The sequence below is a fragment of the Opisthorchis viverrini genome (genome assembly GCF_000715545.1).
Source record: "Opisthorchis viverrini unplaced genomic scaffold opera_v5_10, whole genome shotgun sequence".
Classification (NCBI taxonomy): Eukaryota; Metazoa; Platyhelminthes; class Trematoda; order Opisthorchiida; family Opisthorchiidae; genus Opisthorchis; species Opisthorchis viverrini.
Genome location: NW_008751666.1, coordinates 2,433,477 through 2,445,672, shown reverse-complemented (window position 1 = coordinate 2,445,672; position 12,196 = coordinate 2,433,477). Strand labels below are relative to the sequence as shown.

At 42.7% G+C, this 12,196-nt stretch overlaps 2 protein-coding genes across 2 annotated transcripts in view; one reads left to right on the top strand and one right to left on the bottom strand.

The window, feature by feature from the left end:
* T265_00988 (hypothetical protein) overlaps positions 1 to 12,196 on the bottom strand; it is a gene marked incomplete at both ends in the record, with an annotated part of 41,597 nt that overhangs the window by 1,338 nt on the left and 28,063 nt on the right. The window lies entirely within an intron of this gene.
* T265_12686 (hypothetical protein) lies at positions 2,021 to 10,813 on the top strand (the record flags this gene model as incomplete). The annotated part of the gene is made up of 2 exons (XM_009164949.1): positions 2,021 to 2,243; positions 9,833 to 10,813. Coding segments are annotated over 2 exons (1,203 nt in total), but the record flags the coding sequence as incomplete, so codon positions are not given.

Below are 12,196 nucleotides of genomic sequence, written 5' to 3'. Positions count from 1 at the left end.
AAGATTGTAGATCACCTGTATGCATGTCGTTGACCTAACACCGTATGGCATCGTTTTAAATAGAGCGGCCTGAGAAGGGGCAAGTGTCACTACTTTCGAAAGTAGACCATTTTCGGTTGGGTTTTCCTGTGATTAGGGGGAATAACTGCCCTACTAATTCATCTCCGTTTATCTTTGCTAACTGGGCGTTACTTTCCGGCTGAACCGATTGTCACCCTCATTGCCGATGTTGCTAATTATCACCTTGTATGTGCCATAAGAGATTGTTATCTCGTAGCGGTACTATTTCTGTACTATGGGACTTTTAAGGGTTGCTGTAGCTGTCCGTGTAGCTCACGTGGAAAAGTTAACCATCACTATTTGGAAAATTATCTTGCCGTTTGTCCTCGTTGCATCTTCAATCCCCAGAGTTATTCATAATTATCTGTGGCCGATGAGGTACACCCGTTTATCAAAAGTTTATCGATAAGCCTTGACTTCCAATCTTCTAGAATTCTCCCTAGCATAGTTCGATACATTTATATGGGAGTTTCATTTCGATCGGTCTCTGTTATTGCACCGGCGGACGTCGCCGGATTATCCAAATCCTTCTACTGGAACGGTGCTCCGTAAATACTCCTGGTGTGTAAAGTCACTTCTTAAGGCCCTTGATAATGAATGGGTGCGTTGTCTTATTTTGACTGTCTAGTTTCCGAACTATATTGTGTAATTCATAGAAAAACGAATCACAGTTTGACCATTTCAGTACACTAGTGCATCGCCCAGTTGGATTCACATCTAACGGTAGTGTTATGACGTGGCATCGGAATTCTCCGAACAAATGAAGTCCTTTGGCACGTCTCCTTACTTGTGACAAACTGATTTACAAATTTTGTTCCGTACATAGCTCAATTATTAAAACTAGTTGACTGCGTCAAACTGTGAACGAATATTGGGCCCAACTGAATGATTACCTGGAGTAGATTCGCATTGTTGTGGCACACCTAGTTCGTGCGTATTCATGTACATGTTACCACCATGTGTGGTCCTTGCACCAGTGATGCACTCATTACGGAACACGTTGACGCGTTATACTAAGGTGAAGGTAGGAAGGCTCTCCTGATTTGTTCTCGCAGTTGCTCCAGATCTACGTGCATAACAAATTTTTCTTTCAAAAATTTACCAAACCGACACAAATTAAAGCAAATTCGTGAATTTTAGTAAAAATTTTATGAGCAACTGACGGACCACTACAAACTTCATCTTAAGATCTGTCTTCTGTTTGAAACTATTCGCATTCAAACTGGAAGCGTTCAAATTGGAACGCTTTCAGCTCTTTGGGCGGAGTATCTTGAGAGCAAGATGAAGCATCATAGACTGAATTTTATCTAACTAGGCCATCTCTGCAGCCATTGACATTCATTCAAAATCAAGGTCATGGTAAGACAAAGGACATTTTCCTAGACAAACAAATACAGGCAAGTAAAGGTCACTGGCCCACAACGGGCCTGGATAAAAGCACAAGGATTGTTCTAATGATTCAATCCCGACCACACAAAGGCACGTCAAGACTAGCCACAAAGTCCAGCTGTGTGCCTAAGTCGGGTTCGTAGTATCGAGCCGCCGTTGCTATGACAAAGCCGACTAAAAGGCCTCTGTTTGACGGTTTGCGACTTTGAATGACTGTCTTCCCTTTTTCACGAAGGGAACTACTCACAAGGCTGCTGAAAACTCTTCGACAGCCCACAACCGGTTTCGCCCTTCTTGGGGCTCATGAAAATATACTGCAATATCTCGAATATCGTACCAAATAAAACATGAGGCGGCCTGTGTGCAGCAAATTCAGTTGTAAAACACCATAAACGAGAGATTCAGTTGAGTCTCTCGTGAAAACCAAATTGATTTGGTGATTGGATGTTAAGACAACTGCTGTTGGACTGTGCAATTTCCTGTGGTTCTCTTGACAGTGGGTGCTGGAGTAGTCACGAGCACAACCACGAGACCATCGCTACGCTCCATTACGCCCCCTAACAACGCCCTGATGATGTCACCTCGATTGGTGATGAAACGTTTGCAATCAAACTGCCCAGCTCAGGGAGCAAACCAACGACCATCTATGCTAACTGAGTTTCCAACATTCTCGTCTATAATTACGGAATCAAGCTGGGGGTGTTTAAACAGATCACCTGTTTGTTCCGTTTTCATTTTGATCATCTGTAGCTACCACGCTCCGTTACAAGTGTATATGGGTGCTATACGTATAGGTTGTCCATCTCATGGTCCTTAGTCTTTCCTTTATACTCTAAGAAATTTGTTAACCCGTAGGTCTGTTGATCAATTATCCTAACTATACCGAAGTTTCTGGATTTTGCTTGAAGTCTTTTATCCAGTAATCTTCCTCCTACTTTTCGCTGATGGCTAGAGCATTCCCAAATCCGTAACTGTTAAGTACTTAGTTGTCCTAATAAAGCCCAACACCTTTTCCGGTCTGAACGCGTTCACACTATATTTGACAGAACAAAATTCCGTTCACTTTATGCATTCGTTTTAGAGCTATTCCATTCTCAGTGGACCTATTAAAAGGTTCACACTTCCATGCTTTCCCCTACTTTGACGATGTCACGCGCTCCTTGGCTTTTCGTACTGGTGAGAAAGATTTTGCAATGGCGTTATTTTACTCTCCTAAGTTGACGTTTAGATGTAGGAACTTCTCCGACTTCCTCTTTTGCTTCCCTAATTGATCGTAATATCATAGTTCGCGATAACTATCCGTCAAAAATCTTGTCTGCTGTAGATCATTCCGTAAATTTTGATCTTTCAACTACCAGCTGACTTCAAATACAATATCAGTACAATATCAAGAACTATATGCCGCAATACTCACCATTAACATTCGGCTTTCTTGCTCGATAAACTTAATCGGATTCAACAGAAGCGTCTTTCAGTGTACTGTTATGGGCATGACTGTGATGTATCGCATCTTATCAAATATAATTTGTCTGCTGTCATCGTGAGTAATGAATAAGTGCTTACATTAATGACTTAAGCAACCAATGACTTGACCTGAATACTTGACTGTTAGCAAATCAAAGTGACCAGTCCACAAAAACTGAACATTGTTTGTGGCTGAGATGTGTTTGTAATTCTCGTAGTTTCTTTACTGACAAACTTAACGCCACGATGTAACACGTGCCTTCAGTTCTATAGGTGCAGTTGAGAAATTTTGAGATCGTTGACCCCAAAGCTGTGAAGTGCAAGTCGACATTTCGCGACGTTTTGAGGAAGTTGACGAGCAAAGCAAAAGACTGTCATACTCGTGTTCAGTTCAGCAAAAGTGATGAGTTATTGGGCAACTTGGTGACTGTGTCGTTAGCAGTAAACATTGTGGATACAAGGATTCTAGCAAACCGCGTGAGTTGCACCGCATTTCTGACCGAACACAAGGCCAAATATTATCTTCCAATTACAAAAATGACTGTAAAGTAACACTATCATTCTGTTGGCGATATCGTGATGTTTGATGAATGTTAGAGGTCAGAATCGGAAAATAACCAGATAAGACTCGGACTTGTCGAATATGATGTTTTCCCTTATGAATGCAAGGTATTTGCTTCTAAACCGGGCTTAAACTAAGCTTCAGAGTAGGAAACGACATCGAGGAATAAGTTCCGCAGAGGGCGCACTGAGTTTTGCAAATCATAATGACGAACGCTACCCTTATTTTTTCACGCATTTTGTTCGCCAATTCACCCTCAGTAGTCGCGTCGTAAGATTCTAAAGTGGATAAGACAGGTATGTGTTCAGACTTGAGGTTTCTTTCGTTTGGTTTGACTCTGTAAACGATAGGTACAAATCGCTGCCTATCATAGTAGAGTACTCAAAATGCAGGCAAATTTGAAAAACCTAAATAGTACAATTCACGTACACAGCAGTTTGGTCTGAACAGATGTCCTCCTGACCTGACGCAATTAATCTGGTGAATACACGTCAAAATAGAGAAATACTGAACTCAAATTTCACTCTTAGAGCTCGTCAGCACTGCAGCCCCTTAGTGGAGCCGGAGTCGAAATTCCGGACGTGTCATTAGAGTCCATCGTGCTCCCGCTACACCGCTAGTGGATTCACCTGAAGTGCTAACTCTGAACAGGTGAACCTGTTACGTTTGCGTGACGCTACTGGTTTGTCCAACGTCAAGAATTTGCTCTGTGGATAAGCGTTAATAAGAGTGAAACTGAAGTTCATTCTTCCTCTTGACTGATATGGATTCATCTGAACAATGATTTAGAAACTAATGTAAACTTCTAACCACCAATAACCCATGTTGCACGGAACCGATGTACAGGCATGAACTTTCGAATCATACCTAAAGTGCACCATTGAGGAATATATTCGAGCCAATACACAAATGAGATATTTCTTCCGTGAGGATTTTCGAAAGTAGATCGTCATTGTTTACACGGGAAAAAGACCAAAACTATTGATTCCGAAGCACAAGTTCCAAGATGCACAATCATTGTTGTGGTTACTTCATCATGTTGAGGTAACACTGTGTAGGAAATCCAAAAAGTCCTGGGAATCGATCCCATGAATTCAGCTACTCTGGAACCTAACGGGCGAACTACGCTGACTGAGGTCAAAAGTAAGACGCTTTACTGACGTCGTCTTCAGAGTGCTTCTGAAATGTCCCCGTGTTTAGGTCTGCTACGTCAAATCCGAGCACGTGAAACCACCCAAGCAGTTGACTAGTGACTGTGCTCATAGGGCACGCGTACGACAAATGCAACAGGGCTAAATCATAATGAGCACATTAACATAACAAAATGTACATCTTGCCAAATTATGATATTCAATTAACCGAATGCCAGCCCTCTATGGTGGACTGGTATCCGTGTACAGATTGTTACGTCACATCAAACTATGCTATGCACATTCGTGCACAATCGGTGATATCAGTCCAGTGGTTTGTACTAAGCTGTACTTGCATCCATCTAAAATCTCCGTATCCAGTGTAAAGCGAACGAGACTGGACGGTGAAGAGAAAGGGACAGCTCTGAAGCCAACTGCTAGACCATAATTTTTCGTTTGAACTAAGCTACCTGCATTTTCCTAATTGACAATACGTTCTAGGTTTAAACACTGTTAACCAGGCACAAGGTTCGGTAAATTTAACAATAGTAACCTTAACAATTTTCTGGTAGATCAAAGGACTGTGTTTGAAGTTCGTTTGATTGGCACCAAGGTCACACCTCGAACTTGTCCGCGGCGATAATTGATCACATCCTGGCAGACACTGTCAAACATCGCTATCACCGTCACGTAACCAAGTGGATCTGATGAGCGGGTGGTCACGCTGTCTACAAATGATGGCTCTAGGTGAATCTTGTGACATCCTAATGACAACCAGTGGTTAGCACGCTATGTATGACGATAAGCACTACGGTCTTTATAAACGGATCAGATACTCTATCAGACTCGGTTGTCTTGCATCGCCTCAGTCTGAATTATTAGCGCTGATGCAAATGCAGCCTTTGTGACTCCATACAAACAGCCAAAGCTACTAAGAATTGACAGTTGATTAAACAATTGTTTGACTGTTTATGTTGGTTGACACTAGCGGTTCGTCCTGAGAACACACACCAGAGGAAGGTAATAGGACAATGGCATTCATAAATGCCACTTCTTGTGTTCAACTCTTTTGTTGCCGAAAGTCTCTTAATACAGGCAAAACAAATTCAGGGTAGTAGAACACAGACGAAATCACAATTTATGCGCAGAAGTGATACAAACTGATAAATAGTAAGACTGAATTATTGATTAAAACTTGTTTGTGATTAGAATGCGCAATATGTTCATGCTTGATATCAGGGTGACGCAATACCGCTTCTCCGATTACCTAACCATGCTCTAATGAAAACTGAGTTGTACAAAAAGGTTTTTTTACTGTGAATGATCAGAAGGTAAGATTATTCTAACTTGTTATACTGTTCTGCATACCCCCTATCTCTTGCCTGTCCTGATGTAGAACGGTCGTAACCCCCGAAGTTTACTGAATGCATCTAACTCTAGCGCAGTACTCATTAGGTTGTTGAAAACTCTTCGACGGTCAATGACAGGCTCACCTTGTAGGCGCAGTTAACCAGTTTCCGTCAACCTTATGTTTTGTTTGAACCTACTTTGGATAAACATACTTTCGTTTTTACACTACTGTGCTTTTAAAAGGATATTTAACTAACTCCGACTGAATCCCCCGTTCCTATGCTGGTCTTCTGCGGAGAGTTTTCAGCAACCTTATAAGTAGCGTGCTACTTCCAGATAGTGCAGTGCTCATCAAAACATGAGGCGGCCTTGCGCAGCACATTCAGCTGAAGAAGATCATCCTAAACGCGACATTTATCTGGATTCAGTTGAATCTCCCGTTAACTCTAGATGGATGTGTGACTGGGGGGTGTTTAACCCAACCGGGTTTGAAAGCACACACCTATTTCTGCCACTCACTTTAATCATACGAGAGTGGGAATCAAAGGCGCTGAACGGCAGTTTTGACAATCTCTTATTGTCCCAAAAGGAGATCCACAGACCAAAACTAAGACTCAATCAACGTCAAATCGGCGACCAGGTATTCCTTCGAAGTTTAAGTGATACGCTTAGAGAGAGAACTGAAAGTTTTCTTTGTATTGGCCAATTGATTAAAGTTAGCTTGCTTACTAAGGTTTTGCTTTCTTTTCTTTGCACCCGCTAACCAAAAAATGTATGGGAATGACCAAAATAGTGTACAGTTTTTACTTTGCAAGTCAAGAAAATGCTCAGGAATAGAAGGAAAGTATTCAGTTCTGAGTTTTGGGATTCTAAAAGACAGAAAGCCCCTTAAAATAAACATGGTACAGTCAGTGTTGACTAGGCGACGCTAGTGGCCTGACATTTACCAAAGTGTGTTCCCGTATTGCTAGGTTTAATTCACGATTTCATTCGATTGCTCAGTACTTCAATCACCGTCGCTAAGAGCAGATGGTAGATAAATGGTTCAATGTTACAAAACTGATGTTTCATTTTGTGGAAACCGTGTTCCTCATACCAGTGTGGAAATAAATTTCGTATCCATCCTAAATTTCTGATTGGCATCTTATCAGAAGGTCTCATGTCAAGTAGCCGAGACTCACGTGTGGCATTCAAGCAGATACGGAAAGGCCGCTAATCCTGAGGAAACTGAGAAATCAGTCTTCGGCAGTTGACAAAGAACGAGACACGGAAGAGTCGTCACTCGTAAGAGAACCGGGAAGTCGGTCTCTTAAAAATCCCTTGGCAGTTGACGAAGAACGAGAAAAGATTGGGATGAAAAAACGCGGTAAAAACGATGAGTTATGCCATGTTATGCTAAGCCCAGAGAAACATTAGTTTGTGACGTAAATCGGTAAAACGAGCTAGGGGACCAACCCTTTGACTGTCAAATTAGAAACTACCACGTATCAGTGGCTTTTGTACGCTGTTCTTAAGAAGATATGGACAGGAAGCTTTATAGATTTTAGGTGGCACTCAAACGTAGGAAGAAAAAGGGCCTGCAGGTTGCTAAATTAAACCAACAGTGCATGAAATGTCGTTGTAATTTAATTGGTTTGATAACGCTTCTCAGATTTATCCACTTTTTCCTTCATTATGCCTTCCATCGTTCCCCTCTGAAATTGACAAGTTAGCCGAAGCTCAAATTACTGTCCCATACATATCAGCCAACAACTCGGAGATATTTTGTCCAAGATTTGATACACTTTCATCCCAAAGATGGCATCTTGTATACAGAATCCAAAGCCACTGCGATGTCACCACCATAGTGGTGCATGCTACCTTTCACTGGTGGTGGCAATGACAACTCCCCAGAAACCTGTAGAAATGTGGAGACAAGGATACTTCTGCTGAATTTACCGTCTGTTTAACCAAATCCTCCATCATGTCATGCTTACGCTACTTCCTTTGTTTTGGTATCTAGTGTTCGGTTAAACAACGTTTGCTTGATGATGACAGATTTTGCTCGTACCAAGAGAGGCAAACTTGGATTGAAAAAGAACCATATCGTAGTTTTAAGGGCACTGGTATCAAGTGAACCATGTGTGTTGAGGCTGGAGAACGGGTCTTCAAGAGATTCTATGGAAAGGACAACAATAGTGACAGGTACAGCCGTTCACCAGAGAGAGATCACCAAACCAACAGGTTGAGCTTTCTCATTACGGAGGGAGCTTGCAATCGAAATGATTCAAAATAACGGCTTTTGATAGACAAACTATCCTATCACGAGAATAATGACAATCTTATGATTGCCAGTTCGAGTAGGCTGATTTCATCCGGAAGCCTATCTAAGGAATTCTCGTCTGCCTTCGAATGTTCCGGCGTTGATCGATTCGCACGGAATGGCTAGAAATATCCTAATCGGAATCGCAATTAGGCCTGATGCATAGTTCTACAAATCGATCAGTCTTTTAGTACTTTTTGTACACCATTAAGTTACTTTCACAACTGGAAGTTCAAGGTTGCTGGTATCTCGGTGCATCGACGCTGAAAATGCGCTGACAAACATGCCTTTTCAGCTATGTGGAATTCCATTCATACATTCAAGTAATCTTTGTGAACCCAGAACTAAAAAAAGTTCGATTTGTGCTTTCACTAATTCACGTGGCTGTTAGCACATGATCGTCCGGGAAGTAGGAAGAAACCACGTTTTCTGCTATGGTTTTTTAGCTCCCGGATGGACTAATTACATGGAATTACCCATAAAAGTTCTACCGTAATGACGTACACTTAATTGGTCTCCTATTGACGGTCTAGGCAAGAGTATTTCCAAAGGCAGGTGATCGCAGAATGTCAGTAGGCGATTGTAAAAGTTCATAGCTACAGTTAGACTTTCATTAGAACCATGAAAATATACCTTGGCCGTTTTAGTGCCCACCTAACCAGATACATCGGTATGATGCTCCTCGTTGATAAGCTGATCCCACTTGATTAGGAACCAGAAACGCTGTACAAGGCTCGAACCGTTGGGATTCACAAATGATCAAATAGCTTCTCTGATACTGTATACAACCAAGGAACTGGTACAAGTCGACAGCAGCATCATTGTGATTTATGACCTAATTTATCATTAGCAAGTTTCCCTGTGTGGTATTTCGAGAATTTTAAGGCCTATACTTCCTTGCTCTGCAGCTTTTTTCTGCCGTTGGATTCTATCAACAATGAGAATAATTTAGCCTTTGAACAACTAACTGGTACCTCACAGGACTCTAGTCTAGTCTGTGATCTCATATTATCTAGTGATTACTTAATGAGTATTCCTACCTTATTTTGGGTCGACATCAAACATGAGTTTGTATTCATCAAGGCTAATTAGCTGCCCTTAAGATCAGGTACCACAGCACTGCGTCATCAGCCCATCCATCCCCGGTCATGAGTCCGTACTGTGCACACCACAACTGTCTACTTCAATCCGAATGCTTGAAATTAAGTCGATCTTTTGTGGGAACCAACGATTACTGAAACGCCTTGTCTAAGTATGGATAACTCAGCGGATATGGTTATCGCCAGAGGGTAAGCGTGCCGTTTCATATAGTTGTGTTGGCGATGTGTTACAATATTGGTAGCTCAACTAATTTCATCAGTAGCTGATCAGGTGGCTGTTGATCTGTTCGCCAAGCTTGGTTATGGGCTTTCAGGCGTTTCGTCGCCGTTCCAGCAGACGTCATCAATGTGCGGTCGGGTGACCCACCTGATCATCTGCTCATAGTTGTGTTTGTTGCCTTCTGGGTTTTCAAGTGAACTTATTGAGCACACTGCTTGCTCCGTTCCCTCAAATACCATATCGCGTCTGTTTTAGACTCATCAAATTGGAATTCATCTTTGGTTGTTGGTCTGTTCGCCGAGCTTGGCAGTTGGATTGCAAACGTTTCATCACCAATCGAGGTGACATCGTCAGCGCACCCGAGCTACCTACATTCCACAACATTGCTAACACCTTCGGGCGTCCTACGCTCAAAACAGCTCGTCGATGGGAGACTTTCGCATGTCGAATGGCTTCCACCCGACAACAACTTCGCTCCCTCCACGAATGACCCACTAAACCCTGCAGTGACGATGTCACCTCGATTGGTGATGAAACGTTTGCAATCCAACTGCCAAACTCGGCGAACAGACCAACAACGAAACAGCGCACCCGAGCTATCTACATTCCACAACATTGCTAACACCTTCGGGCGTTCTACGCTCAAAGCAGCTCGTCGATGGAAGACTTTCGCATGGCGAATGGCTTCCACCCGACAACAGCTTCGCTTCCTCCACGAATGCCCGCGACAAAAAGCATTACCACGCAGTGTATCTTACCGACCACCACTGAACCATCCTAAGGCGTGGAAGCTCGCTAGGCAGAACGGTAGGCGTATGATCAGGCTGATGATCACAGACGCTCACAGCCGACTGAGAAAATACGAGAGGGTCCTCAACGAAGAAAGAGGAACATGCCTGAGAACAGTGGGGCCCGAAATTATAGAACAACTCAGTGAAGCCATTGATCGTAGAGTACGACACACTATTGAGAAGAAACGAGCCACACTTGAGCGCAAGTTCTACAGACTAACCAAGCCAACCGAGCATACCGAAAACGAAGCATGGATCAGGAACCTCTCCAGAAGACAACTCACGGCAGCGGAAGAAAACGTGCTTATTAAGGGACTTAAACCCACAACCAAACAGCGCACCCGAGCTACCTACATTCCACAACATTGGAATTCATCTTATTCCGACTACCTCTACTTTCCATATTTTGATGAAATTTTTTCGTCTCTGACCACATGTTTTCTGTAATACACTGAGCGCTGGATTCGTTTTTTCCTCGACTTGCTTCCATGCTTTTCTGGCCCATTTGAGCACCTCGGCTGTCTTTCAACCCTCCTTTGCACACAACATACACCGTAATTAACAGATGAGCACGATTCACACTCTTTATCAGACACTTGGCACTCCGGTACATTGGTTCATGCCACCTCATAGTGCGAACAAATAGAGAGAATTCGTAGAAAATTAATACGCGCTTGGAGGAACAGAACACTGTGGATTCCACCGTAGATTTGCTAGTAGTCAGTTGTTGTTGTCACACAAGCTGTTTGAATGGAAGAATGGAAGTGATCAGTGAATACCCCGACAATTATAACGTGATACCAAACTTGCACTAAGAGAGCACTCCGATCTCATTTAAATTAGATCAGTCGTCTGGTTTTTGTGTCTGCGCAGGCGGTTTTAAATTATTCCCAACGGACCATGTAAACGAATCCGCTGAGCGAAAGTTGACCACAGTCGTTGTTTTACTTTTGAGATGGCCATTCTACCTTGAATGACTCCGGAAGAACCATGACTGGCTTCGACAATGTCAAGCCCTACTGTATATTCACTGAAGTTCTCCGTCTCGCAGTCCTATGGTGACTGTCTTTTTTCGTTCTCATCAAAGTCCACCCGTTCACTTTGATAAGGAACTTTCCCACCTTCTCGTTACGACCGACAAATGAAGTTGTCCGGTATGTCAGCAGCCACACGTTTATTCTATAAAATTAAACACCAATCCAGCCACTTTTTGTGAACCATTTAAATCTAAGGGAAAGCACCCTGTAATAACGCCACGCTCTTAGGCGATCAGGCGTGATAAGTCTACACAATGGGCACTTTCGAGAGGTAGCCCTTGTAGAGGTATGGTTATTCGGTAATAATTCTTGAAATAGAACGCATCTTAGTTTAGTATTGACGCTTTGACTTCACTTTGTGCTAAGACAGAATGTAGCTGATTGTGCATGCACCGAGTTTTCCCATCCGATGCTACATAAAAGATGGGCGAATTCAGTCTTCTGACAGGAACATTCCGAAGCGGGAAGTTTTCGTGCAATGAACGCTATACATGGCGCAATAGTATAAAACAAACTTGTTAGTGTAAATGATTACTCCGTGTTCCTTGGTTTTGTCATGCGTCGATGGTTCAGCCATTACCACAAGAACACGATGCCTAATTCGTAAACTCAAACAAGTACAGTAGCACGAAGTAATCTGAGAACTAACCCGAGTATCTGATTCGCATTCACACCTTCAAGCCGCCTCTGAAAACCCGTAATAGTAGAGGAGAAAGCTATTGGGTGGAATATCGGCACAAAGAAATTCCCGTTGCAGTAAGTATGCATTCGAGACCCGAGCGTCTGCTGCT